General features: G+C 38.8%; 1 protein-coding gene and 1 pseudogene across 1 annotated transcript in view; both read right to left on the minus strand.

Moving 5' to 3' along the window:
- LOC102857108 (ankyrin repeat and KH domain-containing protein 1-like) overlaps positions 1-1,048 on the minus strand; it is a gene marked incomplete at its 5' end in the record, with an annotated part of 1,790 nt that extends 742 nt beyond the window's left edge. The window contains one exon of the mRNA XM_006885386.1: positions 5-1,048. Coding sequence (XP_006885448.1) covers positions 5-1,048 — 1,044 coding nt within the window. The remainder of the gene's footprint in view (positions 1-4) is intronic.
- A 2,177-nt stretch (positions 1,049-3,225) lies between these two features.
- On the minus strand, positions 3,226-12,865 carry LOC102857513 (annotated as a pseudogene).
- Positions 12,866-13,237: the final 372 nt, after the last annotated feature.

Here is a 13,237-nt window from a genome sequence, read left to right on the forward strand (position 1 = left end):
GGGCTAGTCTCTCTGTTCCAATGGGGGGAGGTATCTTTCGATCCTGACTGGCACCGCCTCCTTTTGGTTGGCCCAATGTAGGTGGGGCAGAAGTGGCTGAAAGAGGTGAAGATGATCCCGAAGAAACAGATGGAATAGGAGAGTCACATGAGTTTGAAGCACTTGTCCAAGGATGGGGAGAAAAATGTTGTCGGCTGAAACTGGGTGTCCCAACAGGAGCTGGTCCTTGCAGGAAAACGCGTGTTCCGGGTATGTTGGAAAAACTTGTGAGAGGAGTAGAAGAGGAAGATGAGGAGCTTCCTAATGGATCAATGGATGGTATCCCAACAGGACTAGTAGAAACTCTCTGAGAAGGTGGTCTAAAGCCAGGTGCCTTGGAGTTGTGAGGGTGTACATTTTCCAAGTGTCCAAGTACAGAGTTACCCAGGAATGCTGACTGAACAGTAAAAGAGGCATCTGCAGCAATTCGAGAGGACAGGGGACCATCTCCCCAACCCTGGTTAGCTGGCACCTGACTGCTATCAAAAAGACTGCTGAAGCGATTGAAAAGTGTAGTGGGGCCAAATGTAGGTGGCAAAGATTTATTTGCTGGGTTAAAGTGCATCTGAGAGCCATTCATAATGTTCATGGCTGAAGAAAGCTGCACTGCAGCTGGCGGGCCTTGAGGTGGTGTTAAAGGTACTGAATTTGTAACAAAAATAGACTGAGGATCTTGGTGTATAGTTGCATTTGGTACCACTGAGTAAAAAGAACCTCTGGGCTGCATTCGATGAGAAACTCGAGGTGCTGGTACAGCTAACTGAGGTAAATTACTTGCGTCCTGATTATCAGCAGCAACCAATCTGGGTGATGCCAATGTCAATGGAGTAGACTCTGAGTTAGATGCAAAAGGCATTGATATAGGACTTAAATCAGACCTGCTGGATGGTTGTGTCTCCTCTTGTGTGCTATTGGAGGGAGGAGTAGGACTACTGGATGAGTTAGTTTCTGCGGCTCCTGGGGTGTTGCTGGCAGAATTATTACAACTATTTGCAGTTGAAGATGGGGTACACAGGAGTTAGTTCTTTGATTCTGCCTCATGACAACAACATGTACTGTATATTGGATCTACTCACAGGATTTTCTGATTATAAATTTTTACAGAAACAGTTTAGAATTCTTTCTTCTGCAATTTGACTGCATATGTTCAAACTCTCAACCTTTAGGTTAGTTGTTGTTTTTATGTGCCATCGAATTACCTGAAATCCATCATGACCCTATGGATAGGAGACCTGAACTCTTCCTTGTCCTCACACACCAACTCTCATTGTCTCAGTCACTGTATCAATCCAGCTCATCTGGGGTCTTCCTTTCCTGCACTGTCCCTCCATCCTCCCAAGCATGATGTCATTCTCCAAGGACCAGTCTCTCTTGGCCATCTGCCCTAAGTATGTGAGAAAGAGTTTCAAAATCCTAGCCTCCAAACAGAGTCTTGGTTTCACCATCTCCAAGACAGACAGATTTGCTTTCTTGGCAGTCCAAGGTATGCTCAAGATTCATCTCTAGCACCACAACTCAGAGACATTGTTTCTTCTTCTGTCGTCCTTAGTCATTGTCCAGCTGAGACCAAAACCATTTGTACCACTCGCTACTAGCTTCATGGAAGATTCAGTAGTTTGTTCTTTTTTTAAAGCATATTTTATACACTGTGTTTCATTTATGTACATTGATCTTGAAGATATTTAAGAGTCCACTGTCATTTCAGACTACCTGCAATAAGGCAAGTTGTCCAAGGTGAAGGAAAACATAGTAAATAGTGGCTTTAGTATATTTTATTATTTTATTTTTATCTAGATTGGTTTTTGTTGTTGTTGTCTTTAATTCAAAACAAATGCTACACCCAACAAGAGGGGTTTTTTTCCCCACTTCAAATTAAAATGACATTATCACTAGGCATAACAGCTCCAATATATTTTAAATATGCTCCTACTCACTGTATTGAGGTTCTTTTATAAGGGGCATTTTAAAAAATTTTTATACATTGTGTTTTGTACATTTTAAAATTTACATTGTATTTCATATCATCATTCCCATGCATTATGTTTCATGAAATTAATCACCACTGATCTATGCCCATTTTGCAATATATTAAGCCCAAATTACTCATATAACACAATAGAAAGTGGTCAATATAAAGTGCTGGGCAATGCTGAAAAGGTGGGAGAAATAACTAATGCAATCAACTCTTTAAAAAAAACTAAATAGTCCAAAGTAGATTTTTTTACATCCTTCCTTTCCTGTAATAAATGGCAGTGCTGGCATCTGACACCCAGATTCAGTTTTTATCCTGATCATTTACAAAGTGTTCCACCAAGGTTACAGGTCAGAGTTCATTTACCTTGGAAAAAAACGTACAACTTATCCTTCCTCTTCTTGCCTTCATGTTCATGATTCTTAGGACAGCTACAATCTGAGAATCTTTCAGAGACACTTTCTAAGAATTTGTCCAATTAAAAGGAGATATTCAAATTGAGCAGGTCCATTTTGGCTTTCTCTGTCTATGGACTGAACCAGAAAACTCCTTCTCAGAAAACAAGTCTGTTTGAGCTCCTAGGTCATCACTTTGAGCTGTGGTAGCCTAATGGCAAGAAGCTGCATGTTGCATCCCAAAGGCACATGGTTTGAATCCACCGGCTGTTTGGAAGGATAGACAATCTCCTTCTGTGCAATTAACTGCCTCTGAAAACTCACAAGAGGGTCAGCTATAAGTCGGTTCTGACTCAACGGTACACAACAACAACAAGCAATCACCATATATGCCCTTGCCCAAATTTTACTGGCTCTAACACATACTCAAGACCATATGTTGACCACCTCTGCACACCAGATAATAAATATTATCAATTTCATTTTCACCAGAAAACCCACTGTCCATATACTTGATTGGTTGAAAAGTCTTTGGTCATACTGAACAGGAGCCATGAATTCACTGTTACCTCTATTTTAATTTCTCTGCATTTCGACTTCTTATCAGGAGCTGTCCCGGACGGATTCTGATTGTGCTGTCTTTCTTTCTGCCAACCATGCTGAATCTCATCCTTTTCATGAGTCTCACATCTTCTTCTTCTGCATGAGTTTTGTTACAGCTCTCCCCTTCCTGACTTAATGGGCGATTTCTCTAAATGTTTCTTCATGTTTCTCCTGTGGTGGGTTTGTTTGTTTGTTTGTTTGTTTGTTTATTTGTTTGTTTTGAGACACCTTTCCCTCTATTTAGGCATGCATTTCTACAGTTTCATGAGACCTCTGATCAGCAGTATAGAGGACTTCAGCAAGCTTTGTACAATTTTAACTTACGTGAACTGTCTCTAGTCCTCTTTGATCAGCAGCTAGTTAATCTAATGGAATTGTATAACTCTTTGCACTTTTACCAGTTTGAAATACACTGGGGAAACTTCCACTCTTATTGTTCTTTTGCTGTCATCTTTTGGCTAGGATAATGCATGGTAGCGGCTGGAGGAGATGGTCCCAGGGAATATTATAATCTTAAATCTTGGAGGTTCTATTGGATCTTTCTGCTTTCCTACCATTGGACTAACTCTCTGCTCAGTTCTAGAATTGAAAGTCATTTGTTGTTGAGATGATATGTACCTAATGTTCTGAGCAGTTTGCCAGCTGCTCAAACTGACAGGGCTGCAGCAACCTTCTGTGATACAGATTTTTCTAACACTACTCTTGCTTTTCTATTACCTCTTTAATAGTTTTTTATCAGGTGTAAGTTACCTGTGTTCTTAGCTTTCTTGGCAACCAGGACAGTGTTGTTGTTGTTGTTGTTGTTGTTATGTGCCGTCAAGTCATTTGTGACTCATAGAGACCCTATGTACAACAGCCCTAAACCCTGCTCTCTCCTGTGCCAATCACATTGCCTCTGACACACCCATCCCGATTACCCCAGTCATTGTATCAATCCACTTCATACAGGGTCTTCCCCACCTGCGCCGTCCCTCCAACCTACCAAGCATGATGTCCCTCTCCAAGGACTGATCCCTCCTCACAACATGTCCAAAGTATGTCAGGTGAAGCCCCAGAATACTTGCCTCCAAGGAGCAGCCTGGTTTAATCCTCTCTACAATGAATATGTTTGTTTTCTTGGCACTCCAGGGTACATTCAATACTCTTCTCCAGCACCACGACTCAAAGACATCAATCCTCCTTCTATCCTCCCTAGTCATTGTCCAACTCTCTGATGCATAACAAGTGATTGCAAAGACCATGGCCTGTATCAGGAGCACCTTCGTCTCCAGAGAGACAGCGTTGCTCCTGAGTACTTTAGAGAGGTCCCTAACAGCAGACTTTCCCATTGCAATACATTTTTTTTAATTTCCTGGCTGCTGGTATCAAGAGTGTTGACCGTGGAGCAGAGCAAACTGAGGCTGTGAACAAACTCAGTCTCTTCGCCATCCATCCCAATGCTACCGATTGGTCCAGTGGTGAGAATCTTTGTCTTCTTGACATTGAGCCTCAGTCCATACTGTTCAAGGCCTCAAACCTGTTCCTGAGATGATTCTAAAATTCAGGTGGGATTAAATCAAACCTTGTCTTTTGACAAGATCTTTTTTGAGTAATTGTTGTTGTTGTTATGTGCCATCGAGTCGTTTCAGACTCATAGCGACCCTATGCACAACAGCTCTAAACCCTGCTCTATCCTGCGCCAACTGCACCGCCTCTGACACACCCATCCCGATTACCCCAGTCACCGAATCAGTCCATCTCATAGAGGGTCTTCCCCTCCTGCGCTGTCCCTCCACCCTCCCAAGCATGATGTCCCTCTCCAAGGACCCGTCCCTCCTGGCAACATGTCCAAAGTATGTCAGACGAAGCCCCAGAATCCTTGCCTCCAAGGAGCAGCTTTGTTTAATCCTCTCCAAGATGGATCTGTTTGTTTTCCTGGCAGTCCATGGTACATTCAGTACCCTTCTCCAGCACCACAGCTCAAAAGCATCCACTCTCCTTCTGTCCTCCCTAGTCATTGTCCAACTCTCTGATGCATAACAAGCGATTGCAAAGACCATGACCTGTATCAGGTGCACCTTAGTCTCCAGAGAGACACTGTTGCTCCTGAGTACGTTTGAGAGGTCCCTAACGGCAGACTTTCCCATTACGATACGCTTTTTTATTTCCTGACTGCTGGTACCAAGAGTGTTAACTGTGGAGCCGAGCAAAGTGAAGCTGTGAACACTCTCAATCTCTTCATCATCCATCCTGACGCTGCCAATTGGTCCAGTGGCGAGAATCTTTGTCTTCTTGACGTTGAGCCTTAGTCCATACTGAAGGCTGCAGTACTTGACCCTTCACAGCAAGTACATGAGGTCCTCCTCAGTTTCAGCAAGCAGGGTTGTGTCATCTGCATAACGGAGATTGTTGATAGATCTTCCACCAATCCTGATGCATCATTCTTAATTTTTCTTCAGCAACTACCTGAATACATCCAATGCATTGGATTCCCCCCCCCCTTTTGTCTCAGATCCAGTGGCTGTTGGGCCACATGAATATCTGAAAAGGCACACCCATCTCCAAAATTCTCTCATAACTGAGGTATTCGGCCTTTTCAGTACCCTGAAGGCAGAAGTTCTCTTCTGGAAGAGACATATGGGGTCTGCTGTGATTTCTCTGTGATCTTGCTTTTTCTTCAGCTTCAAGTTGGTCCTGAGATAATTGCGTTAGTGCAAGTAAAAATAAAATTGGAAGCAGTGTCTTCTTTTGCTTCTTCCAGTGTAACAGACTACATTTTTCATGTTAAAATTTCATCCTTGAAAGACAATATAATTTCTCTATACACACAGTAACATGAGTGTCCAGATGAATTTTAGGGCTGGTGCAAAAGTAAGATGCGTTGTATACCATCACTAAATTCTTTGTAGCATAGCTATAGACAATGTTGTTGTTATGTGCCTTCAAATTGACCCTGCAATGGAACATCAAACAGCAAATCACATGACAGGAGATTGCCCTTCTTTCCTTTTAGGAGCAGCTGGTGGATTCAAACCACTTATCTTAGGGTTGGCAACACAACTCCTTAAGCTCTAGTTTACTAGAATAGAAAATATCATTTCCTCGTTTCAGGAGAAAGTCATAGTAACTCTTAACATGAAATTCTAAAACTTAAAAGAAATCTTGGAAATCATTAGATTATCAATATTCTCTTGAAATAATCAACATGGTCTAATAGAGAAAAAGACATTAGAAATCTTTCCAAAGCCCAAAGGCCTATTTATTCAGGAGATGTTTTTCTAAACACTGCTATTAAACTCTCTCTTCTTGTTCCCTTAGCCTCAGGATTGAAAAAAGGACTCAGAGGCTTAAACATTTCATCACAACACCTGAATACATTTCTGATGAAATGAAAATTTCATAAAAAGTTTTTCATCTTAAAACTATATGTTTGCTTCTGGGTTCTTCTGATGATGAAGATTAAAAGGAAACTTCTATTTTTAAAAAAGGATGCTTATAACCAAATGTTCTTCCATCGTATGTCCTAAGTTATTTGATTAAGATACAAGTTTTATAAAAACAATATTTTACTAGTGAAATGAAAATACTTATCAAATCCTTCTCTAAACAAACAATACTTTTCTTTTTTTTTTTAAACAATACTTTTCTAATCAAAGAAAAATCGACCACCTCACAAAGAGGTAGAGAAAAGAACCCTTTTGTTGTGCTTTTTAAAATTTTTTAAAAGCAAAATCACTTTATAATGGCTTACTCACAAATTTGTATACATTGTGTTTCACACTGTTCTACATTCACATTGTGTTTCATACAATCATCCCCATTCATTGTGTTTTATAAATTAATCGCCATTGGACTATCCTTACCATTACCCTGTCTTTTCAGGTCCCCACTTCCAATTTCTCCCATTTCCTTTACCCCCTTCCCTCCACCCAAGATATTGTATAACCCTGTGATTCTGCCTCTACTCATTCTCGGCCCTCTCGACCCACTCTTTCCACCTTGGATTACCATACATATTTTACTAGTTATCCTTCTATTTTTATAATAATGGTCTTATGTGATATTTGTCTTCATGAGACTGAGATAGTTCATTCAGCATAATGGTCTTAGTCTCACCCAAGTCTATGCCACTACTAGAAATATATCCTAATGAAATTAGAACTGAGACTCAAATGGAAATTTGTACACCAATGTTCATAGCAGGATTATTCACCATTACAAGAATATGGAAACAGCTCAGTTGTCCAACCATAACTGAATGGATTAAGAAATTGCAGTAAATTCATACAATGAAATACTAGGCACCATTCAGGAGCAACAATTTTTAAAAACACTACATAACTTGACAGAGACTGAAAAAGCACCCATTCCTTTGAAGATTAAATTCTACATGTTAAATAGATTGTTGTTGTTGACTGCCTCAAATTCAAGCACAACTCATAGAGACCCTATGAACAAAAGGCCTGAAGTCCCTCTGCAACTATGGACATTTACAATGTTCATAGAGTTTCCGAAGGCATGTTGTTTAGGAAGTTGTTGCTATTAGAAAAAGAAAAATTATGTATAACACACATCGCATATGGATGGTGAGAAATCAAAGGTGGAAGAAGATCTGCCATAAATAAAAATGTTTTAAAAAGTAGAAGAGTTGTCATAAATAAAAATGTTAAAGCTTCCAGAATTCAATGTATTTGACACTGAATCTAGCTTAGCATATAGAAGACTCAAAGAATGGATTCACAGTTCGTGTGGAGAGTTTTGAATAAAAGGCTCTTATGTGCAGCTACTAGATGATAAGACCTTGACTCCTGCACTTCAGGGGTTCTTCAAGGAATTTCTAGTAAACCTGAAAGCAAAGTTTATTAAAAAAAAAAAGAGAGAAAGAAAACTTTTTATTCCAATCAGTAATCAGCTAAGTAGGGGCCTTAACTTGCTGTGACTTATACAATAGTACCTGCTTCTCCTTCTTTGTCTCTAAAATAGTCAAAAAGGAAGAATGAGTCTCACCTGAGTGACTGTGAATTCCTGTGTTGGAATTTTGAGTAGTTTGTCAAAAAAGAAAGTTGGTCATTTGGAAAATGCAATCCTATTTAGAGCAAGGGTGAAAATCAAACATTGTGTGCTCACTGCGAAGTTTGCAACATTTGACAAATTGTAATTCTGTTCTTCGCAAACTTCTAAACACTTCCTGCTAAGTGACAACAAGCTTCAGCAAGTTTCCACAAACCTTCTGCAGCTTCTTCATCTCACTATAAAGAACAGATGCCGTTTAGGGGCTGCTGTGAGCTCTTCTGTTCTCTTTACAATATGCACATGTACAAAAAGGAATTCACATTCGATGAAAATGTGATAGCCAAGGCCTGCAGAAAGCTTTAGCAGTAAGTGCACAGCACTCCAACAGCTGGCCTAAATCAAGGGCTCTCTGTCAATCACAGAGAAACCTGACAGACTTGTGACTTTGTGGCAAAAGCGACAAAATTTACAGTTTGAGAGAATCACATCAATAACAAAATAATTTGTGTTGTTAAAATATACAAAAATGCTTCAAATTGTTTTCTAACAAGTTTAATGAAAATGAATGTATATTTTCATAGTTAATATTAGAAGAGCTGGAAAAAGTAGGTAAATAAATAGTTCTGATGATTTTAATGTAAATCCTTGGAGTAGGAGAATGTATATGAGGCACTATTTCTTGTCATGGGAATTAATGCTCATAATTTTAAGTAATTAAAAAAACCCCTAATGCATTCCCATGAATCAGTGAATTTCCTGTATACTCAATTTTCAAGTTTATTTTTTAATAAAATAATTCTCCATAACCTAAATCTATTCAGAGTTAAAAGCTAAGTATTTGTCAGTACATAAAATTACTCAACATTTTAATGGTGGTAATTAATAGCTTATCAGATATGATTATGAAAAGGACTTCTTTCAAGTTTTACGTTCTGAAACTAAAACATTTACATTTTCAACTATAACTAGTCCTAGTTTAAACAGTGCTCTTCAGACATTCCTGTTCTTAAGATCTGGAGAGCAAGTGACCTTTGAGACTTGTTCATAAATGCAGGTACTGTGTCTCGTCCTTAGAGAGTAAAAGAAGCAGATATGGGCCAGGAATCCCAGATAATAATTGCAATCAAACAAGGTTATCACACATTTCCCATAAATAGAAACAATTATTCTAAGACATTTGGCTAGATACAATTATAATAATCTTTAGCAATTAAGGACAAAAGAAATAAAAACAAATATATAACTTGAAAAAAGTAGAAAACAATAATAATAATTTATATTAATTTAAATTCATTCGTGTTTGTATATCTTTTTTAATGTTTTTGTTTGCATGCAATTAAATATACACTTTGAGTTTCACGCATGCACATTGTGTTTTACACAGTTTTCATTTACATTCTGTTTCAAGTACATCATATTTTGTACAACCATTCTTATACATTGTATTTTACATAATCAAATACTACTAATCTATTCCTAGATTATTATTATTATTGGATTATTATCCAATCTTTCAACTTCCCACTGAATTTTCCCTATTCACCCACTTCAACATCCTCCTATTAATCCCTACTGTTCTAGGGATTTCTTCTTGGCCTTTTGGCTAAGATCAAGTGTAGTACCTAGTGATTTTCCTCCTTCTTTTTCTGTCCCCTTTTAGTTTTCCCCCTCACTTTCAAAATTTATGTATCTCTTCCTCGGTTACCCTTCAATTTTACAATAATAGTGTTAGGGAGTATTTGTCCTTATAAGATTGATTTCTTTTTTTCCATATAATGCTCTCTAGACTCTCCCATGTTACATAGTATTTTACAAAATTATTGTTCCTTAGTGCTGCATAGTTTCCAATTTGTGAATACACCACAATTTTCCAATCAAGTCATTCATTTAAGAGCATTTGAGCTATTTCTATTTTTTTATTGTGATTAACATTGTTATGATGTAAATTATCTCCATTCATGTCTCACTTCTGACTTCCTTAGAGTATATTCCTAGCAGTAGACTAGCTGGTTCATACAGTATTTCTAAGTTCAGCTTTGTGAGAAACACAAAACCGCCATCCAGAGTGGTCGCACCACAAGCATCAGAGTTCCAATCTCTCTAGCATCTTCTCCAAAACTTATTGTTTGTTGTCCTGATAAGCTTTGCTGCTTTTGCTGAGATAAGATGGTATCTCATTGTTTATTTTATTTGTATCTCTCTGATTATCAGTGATCTTGAACATTTCTTCATGTGTCTGTCCATCCAAATTTCTTCCCTTATTTTTCATATCTTTTGCCCATTTTCTTTTTGAGTTTTCAGTCTTTTTCTTGTGGAGGCCCTAAAATATTGTCTGTTGTATCATTGTCAACTATTTTTCAGTCTATAGGTTTGGTTTTTTTCACCCTACTGAAAAAAGTTTTTGAAGCACACAGGAACTTGATTATTAAATGGTTCCAATCATCAATTTCATCCTATCCTGGTTTTGCATTTTTGGGTATATTAGCAAGTCTATTTATGTCATAGGCTAGGCTTCTAGTTTGGTCTCATTTTGGCTTTTATTATACTTAAGTTGTTGGGGTTTACCCCTAGGTAAACATGAGCTGATATTTGTGAATCATGTGAGATGTGGATCCTGTTTCAGTTTTCAGCAGGTGATGTTCAGTTTGGTCTCACCAATTGTTGAAGAAGTTGTTCATTGACCATGTGAAACAATTTGTTTCCTTTTCCAATATTAATTGACCATGGGTAGATAGGTTGATTTCTAAGTTGTAGATTCTACTCCATTGGTTTATGAGTCAGACATTGTGCCAATAGCATGTTGCTTTGGTTACTATGTCTATGTAGTAGGTTTTGAAAACAGGGAAAGCAATGCTTTCCACTTCATGTGTTTCAGAAGAATTTTGTTCATTGATAGTCTCTTTCTTTTCCAAATAAACTTGCAAATTACCTTTTCTGCCTATTCGAAGAATTAGTTTGGTACCTTAATGGGACTGGGAAGAAGATGTAGATTTCTTTTGGTACGATTAACTTTTTCACAATGTTGAGTCTTCCTATTCATGAACAGTCAATATTTTTCCATTTATTTAGGGTTTGTTGTCTCTTGAAGTAGTGCTTTATAGTTTTCATTACAAAAGATATATTATTCCATGTATTCTCAAGTATTTCAACTTGTAGTTGACTATTGTAAATTATATTGCTTTCGTAGTCTCCTTTTCTGTATTTTCTTTGTTGTTGTAGAGAAAGCCCACTAGTTTTGTCTTCGTTTTGTTTGTTAATTGATCATTTAGCCTCCTATTCTCCAGGTAAAGACATTACAAAAAAAATGCAGTGCAATATTTCTGATGAACATGTTGTTATTGTTGTTATGTGCCGTCAAGTCGCTTGCGACTCATAGTGACCCTATATACAAGAGCCCTAAACTCTGCTCTGTCCTGTGCCAATTATACTGTCTCTCATACACCCATTGCGATTACCACAGTCACTGAATCAATCCACCTCATAGAGGGCCTTCCTCTCCTGCGCTGTCCCTCCACCCTCCCAAGCAAGATGTCTCCCTCAAGGACTGGTCCCTCCTCACAACATGTCCAATGTATCTCAAACGAAGCCTCAGAATCCTTGCCTTCAAGGAGCAGCCCGGTTTAACCCTCTCCAGGATGAATCTGTTTGTTCTCTTAGAAGTCCATGGTGCCCTCAGTACTCCTCTCCAGGACCAGAGCTCAAAGGCATCAATTCTCCTTCTACCCTCCCTAGTCATTGTCCAACTCTCTGATGCATAACAAGTAATGGCAAAGACCATGGCCTGTATCAGAAGCACCTTAGCCTTGAGAGACACCACTGCTCTTCAGTACTTTGGAGACTTTCCCATCACAATACGTCTTTTAATTTCCTGGCTACTTGTGCCAAGAGTGTTGACTGTGGAGCCAAGCAAACTTAAGCTGTGAATAATCTCAATCTCTTCACCATCCATCCTGATGCTATTAATTGGTCCAGTAGTGAGAATTTTTGTCTTCTTGATATTGAGTCTCAATTCATATTGAAGACTGCAGTCCTTGACCCTCTGCAGCAAGCGCTTCAGGTCCTCCTCAGTTTCAGCAAGCAGAATTGTGTCATCTGCATAATACAGATTGCTGATAGATCTTCCAGCAATCTTGACCCCACATTTCTCCTCATAGAGCCCAGCCTCCCAGATAATCTGTTCTCCGTCCAGGTTGGAAAGATATGGAGACAGGACACATCCCTGGCGTATGCCCTTCCCAATTTTGAACCATGCAGTGTTTCTAATTTTTCGACATTCATGGTTCTCACATTCCGTGTTCCAGTCACTAGGATCTGCTGACAACTGTTCCTCTTCCTGTGTATTTCCACACTTGACAGCTCCACCTCAGCTGCCCTTTCTGTTTTTCTACATCTGTTCTGTTGTACATAGGGTTTTTGGAGGCCTGCTATTTCAGAAGTGGGTGGCCAGTCCTTCTTTCTAGTCTGTCTTAATCTGAAAATTCAGATTTAGAGAAGTATCTAACAAACAAGCATTTTACAGAAAAAGTGAAAGATCTATTTCTTAATTGTGCAATTAACCATTAGTTTCAGTGTTGTCCCTGCCCTTGGCACAAGTATTTGACCCACTTATTTCCCTGTTCCATCATCCACCAGGATACCCATCCACTTCTACTGACTCTTTTTGACATCTATCTCTCATTGTCCAGAATTTGATGTGATACCTTATATCTGAAGCTTCCTTATCTTCTGTGATTCCAAACGTGTTAGGTGCTGACAGTTTCGTATGCTGTGACCTGTGTCTCTTCCCGAGTGAAGGTGATGTGTCCTGTGGAACTGGTGTGCAGATAGTTTCTTCTATGAGGGCTCTTGGGCCAACGATTCCCATGCAGGCTTGGGGTCTTCACGTTTACCTGTCGGATGGGCTAGGATTTTCAAGGCTCATTGTGTTGTTCTGCCTCTGAACCTATGAAGATTTCTTTCTGCGCATCTGGTGAACAATTCACACACAGGTTAGATTTAAAAATTCTTAACAAAATCCTGGCCAATAGAATCCAACAGCATATACAAAGTAATTTATTATGACCAAAAAGGATTTATAACATATAAAGCTGTGCAAAAATAGTTAACAACAATGGGGAAAAAACACCACCCACAAATAATATAACTTATCACACTAACAAAGCAGAAAATAAGAAACATATGAACCTATCAATTGTTGCAGAGGAGACCTTTGACAAAATCTAGCACTCCTTCCTGA

This window comes from Elephantulus edwardii, unplaced genomic scaffold, assembly GCF_000299155.1.
Source record: "Elephantulus edwardii isolate Elephantulus edwardi_28Jun2011 unplaced genomic scaffold, EleEdw1.0 scaffold00043, whole genome shotgun sequence".
Classification (NCBI taxonomy): domain Eukaryota; kingdom Metazoa; phylum Chordata; class Mammalia; order Macroscelidea; family Macroscelididae; genus Elephantulus; species Elephantulus edwardii.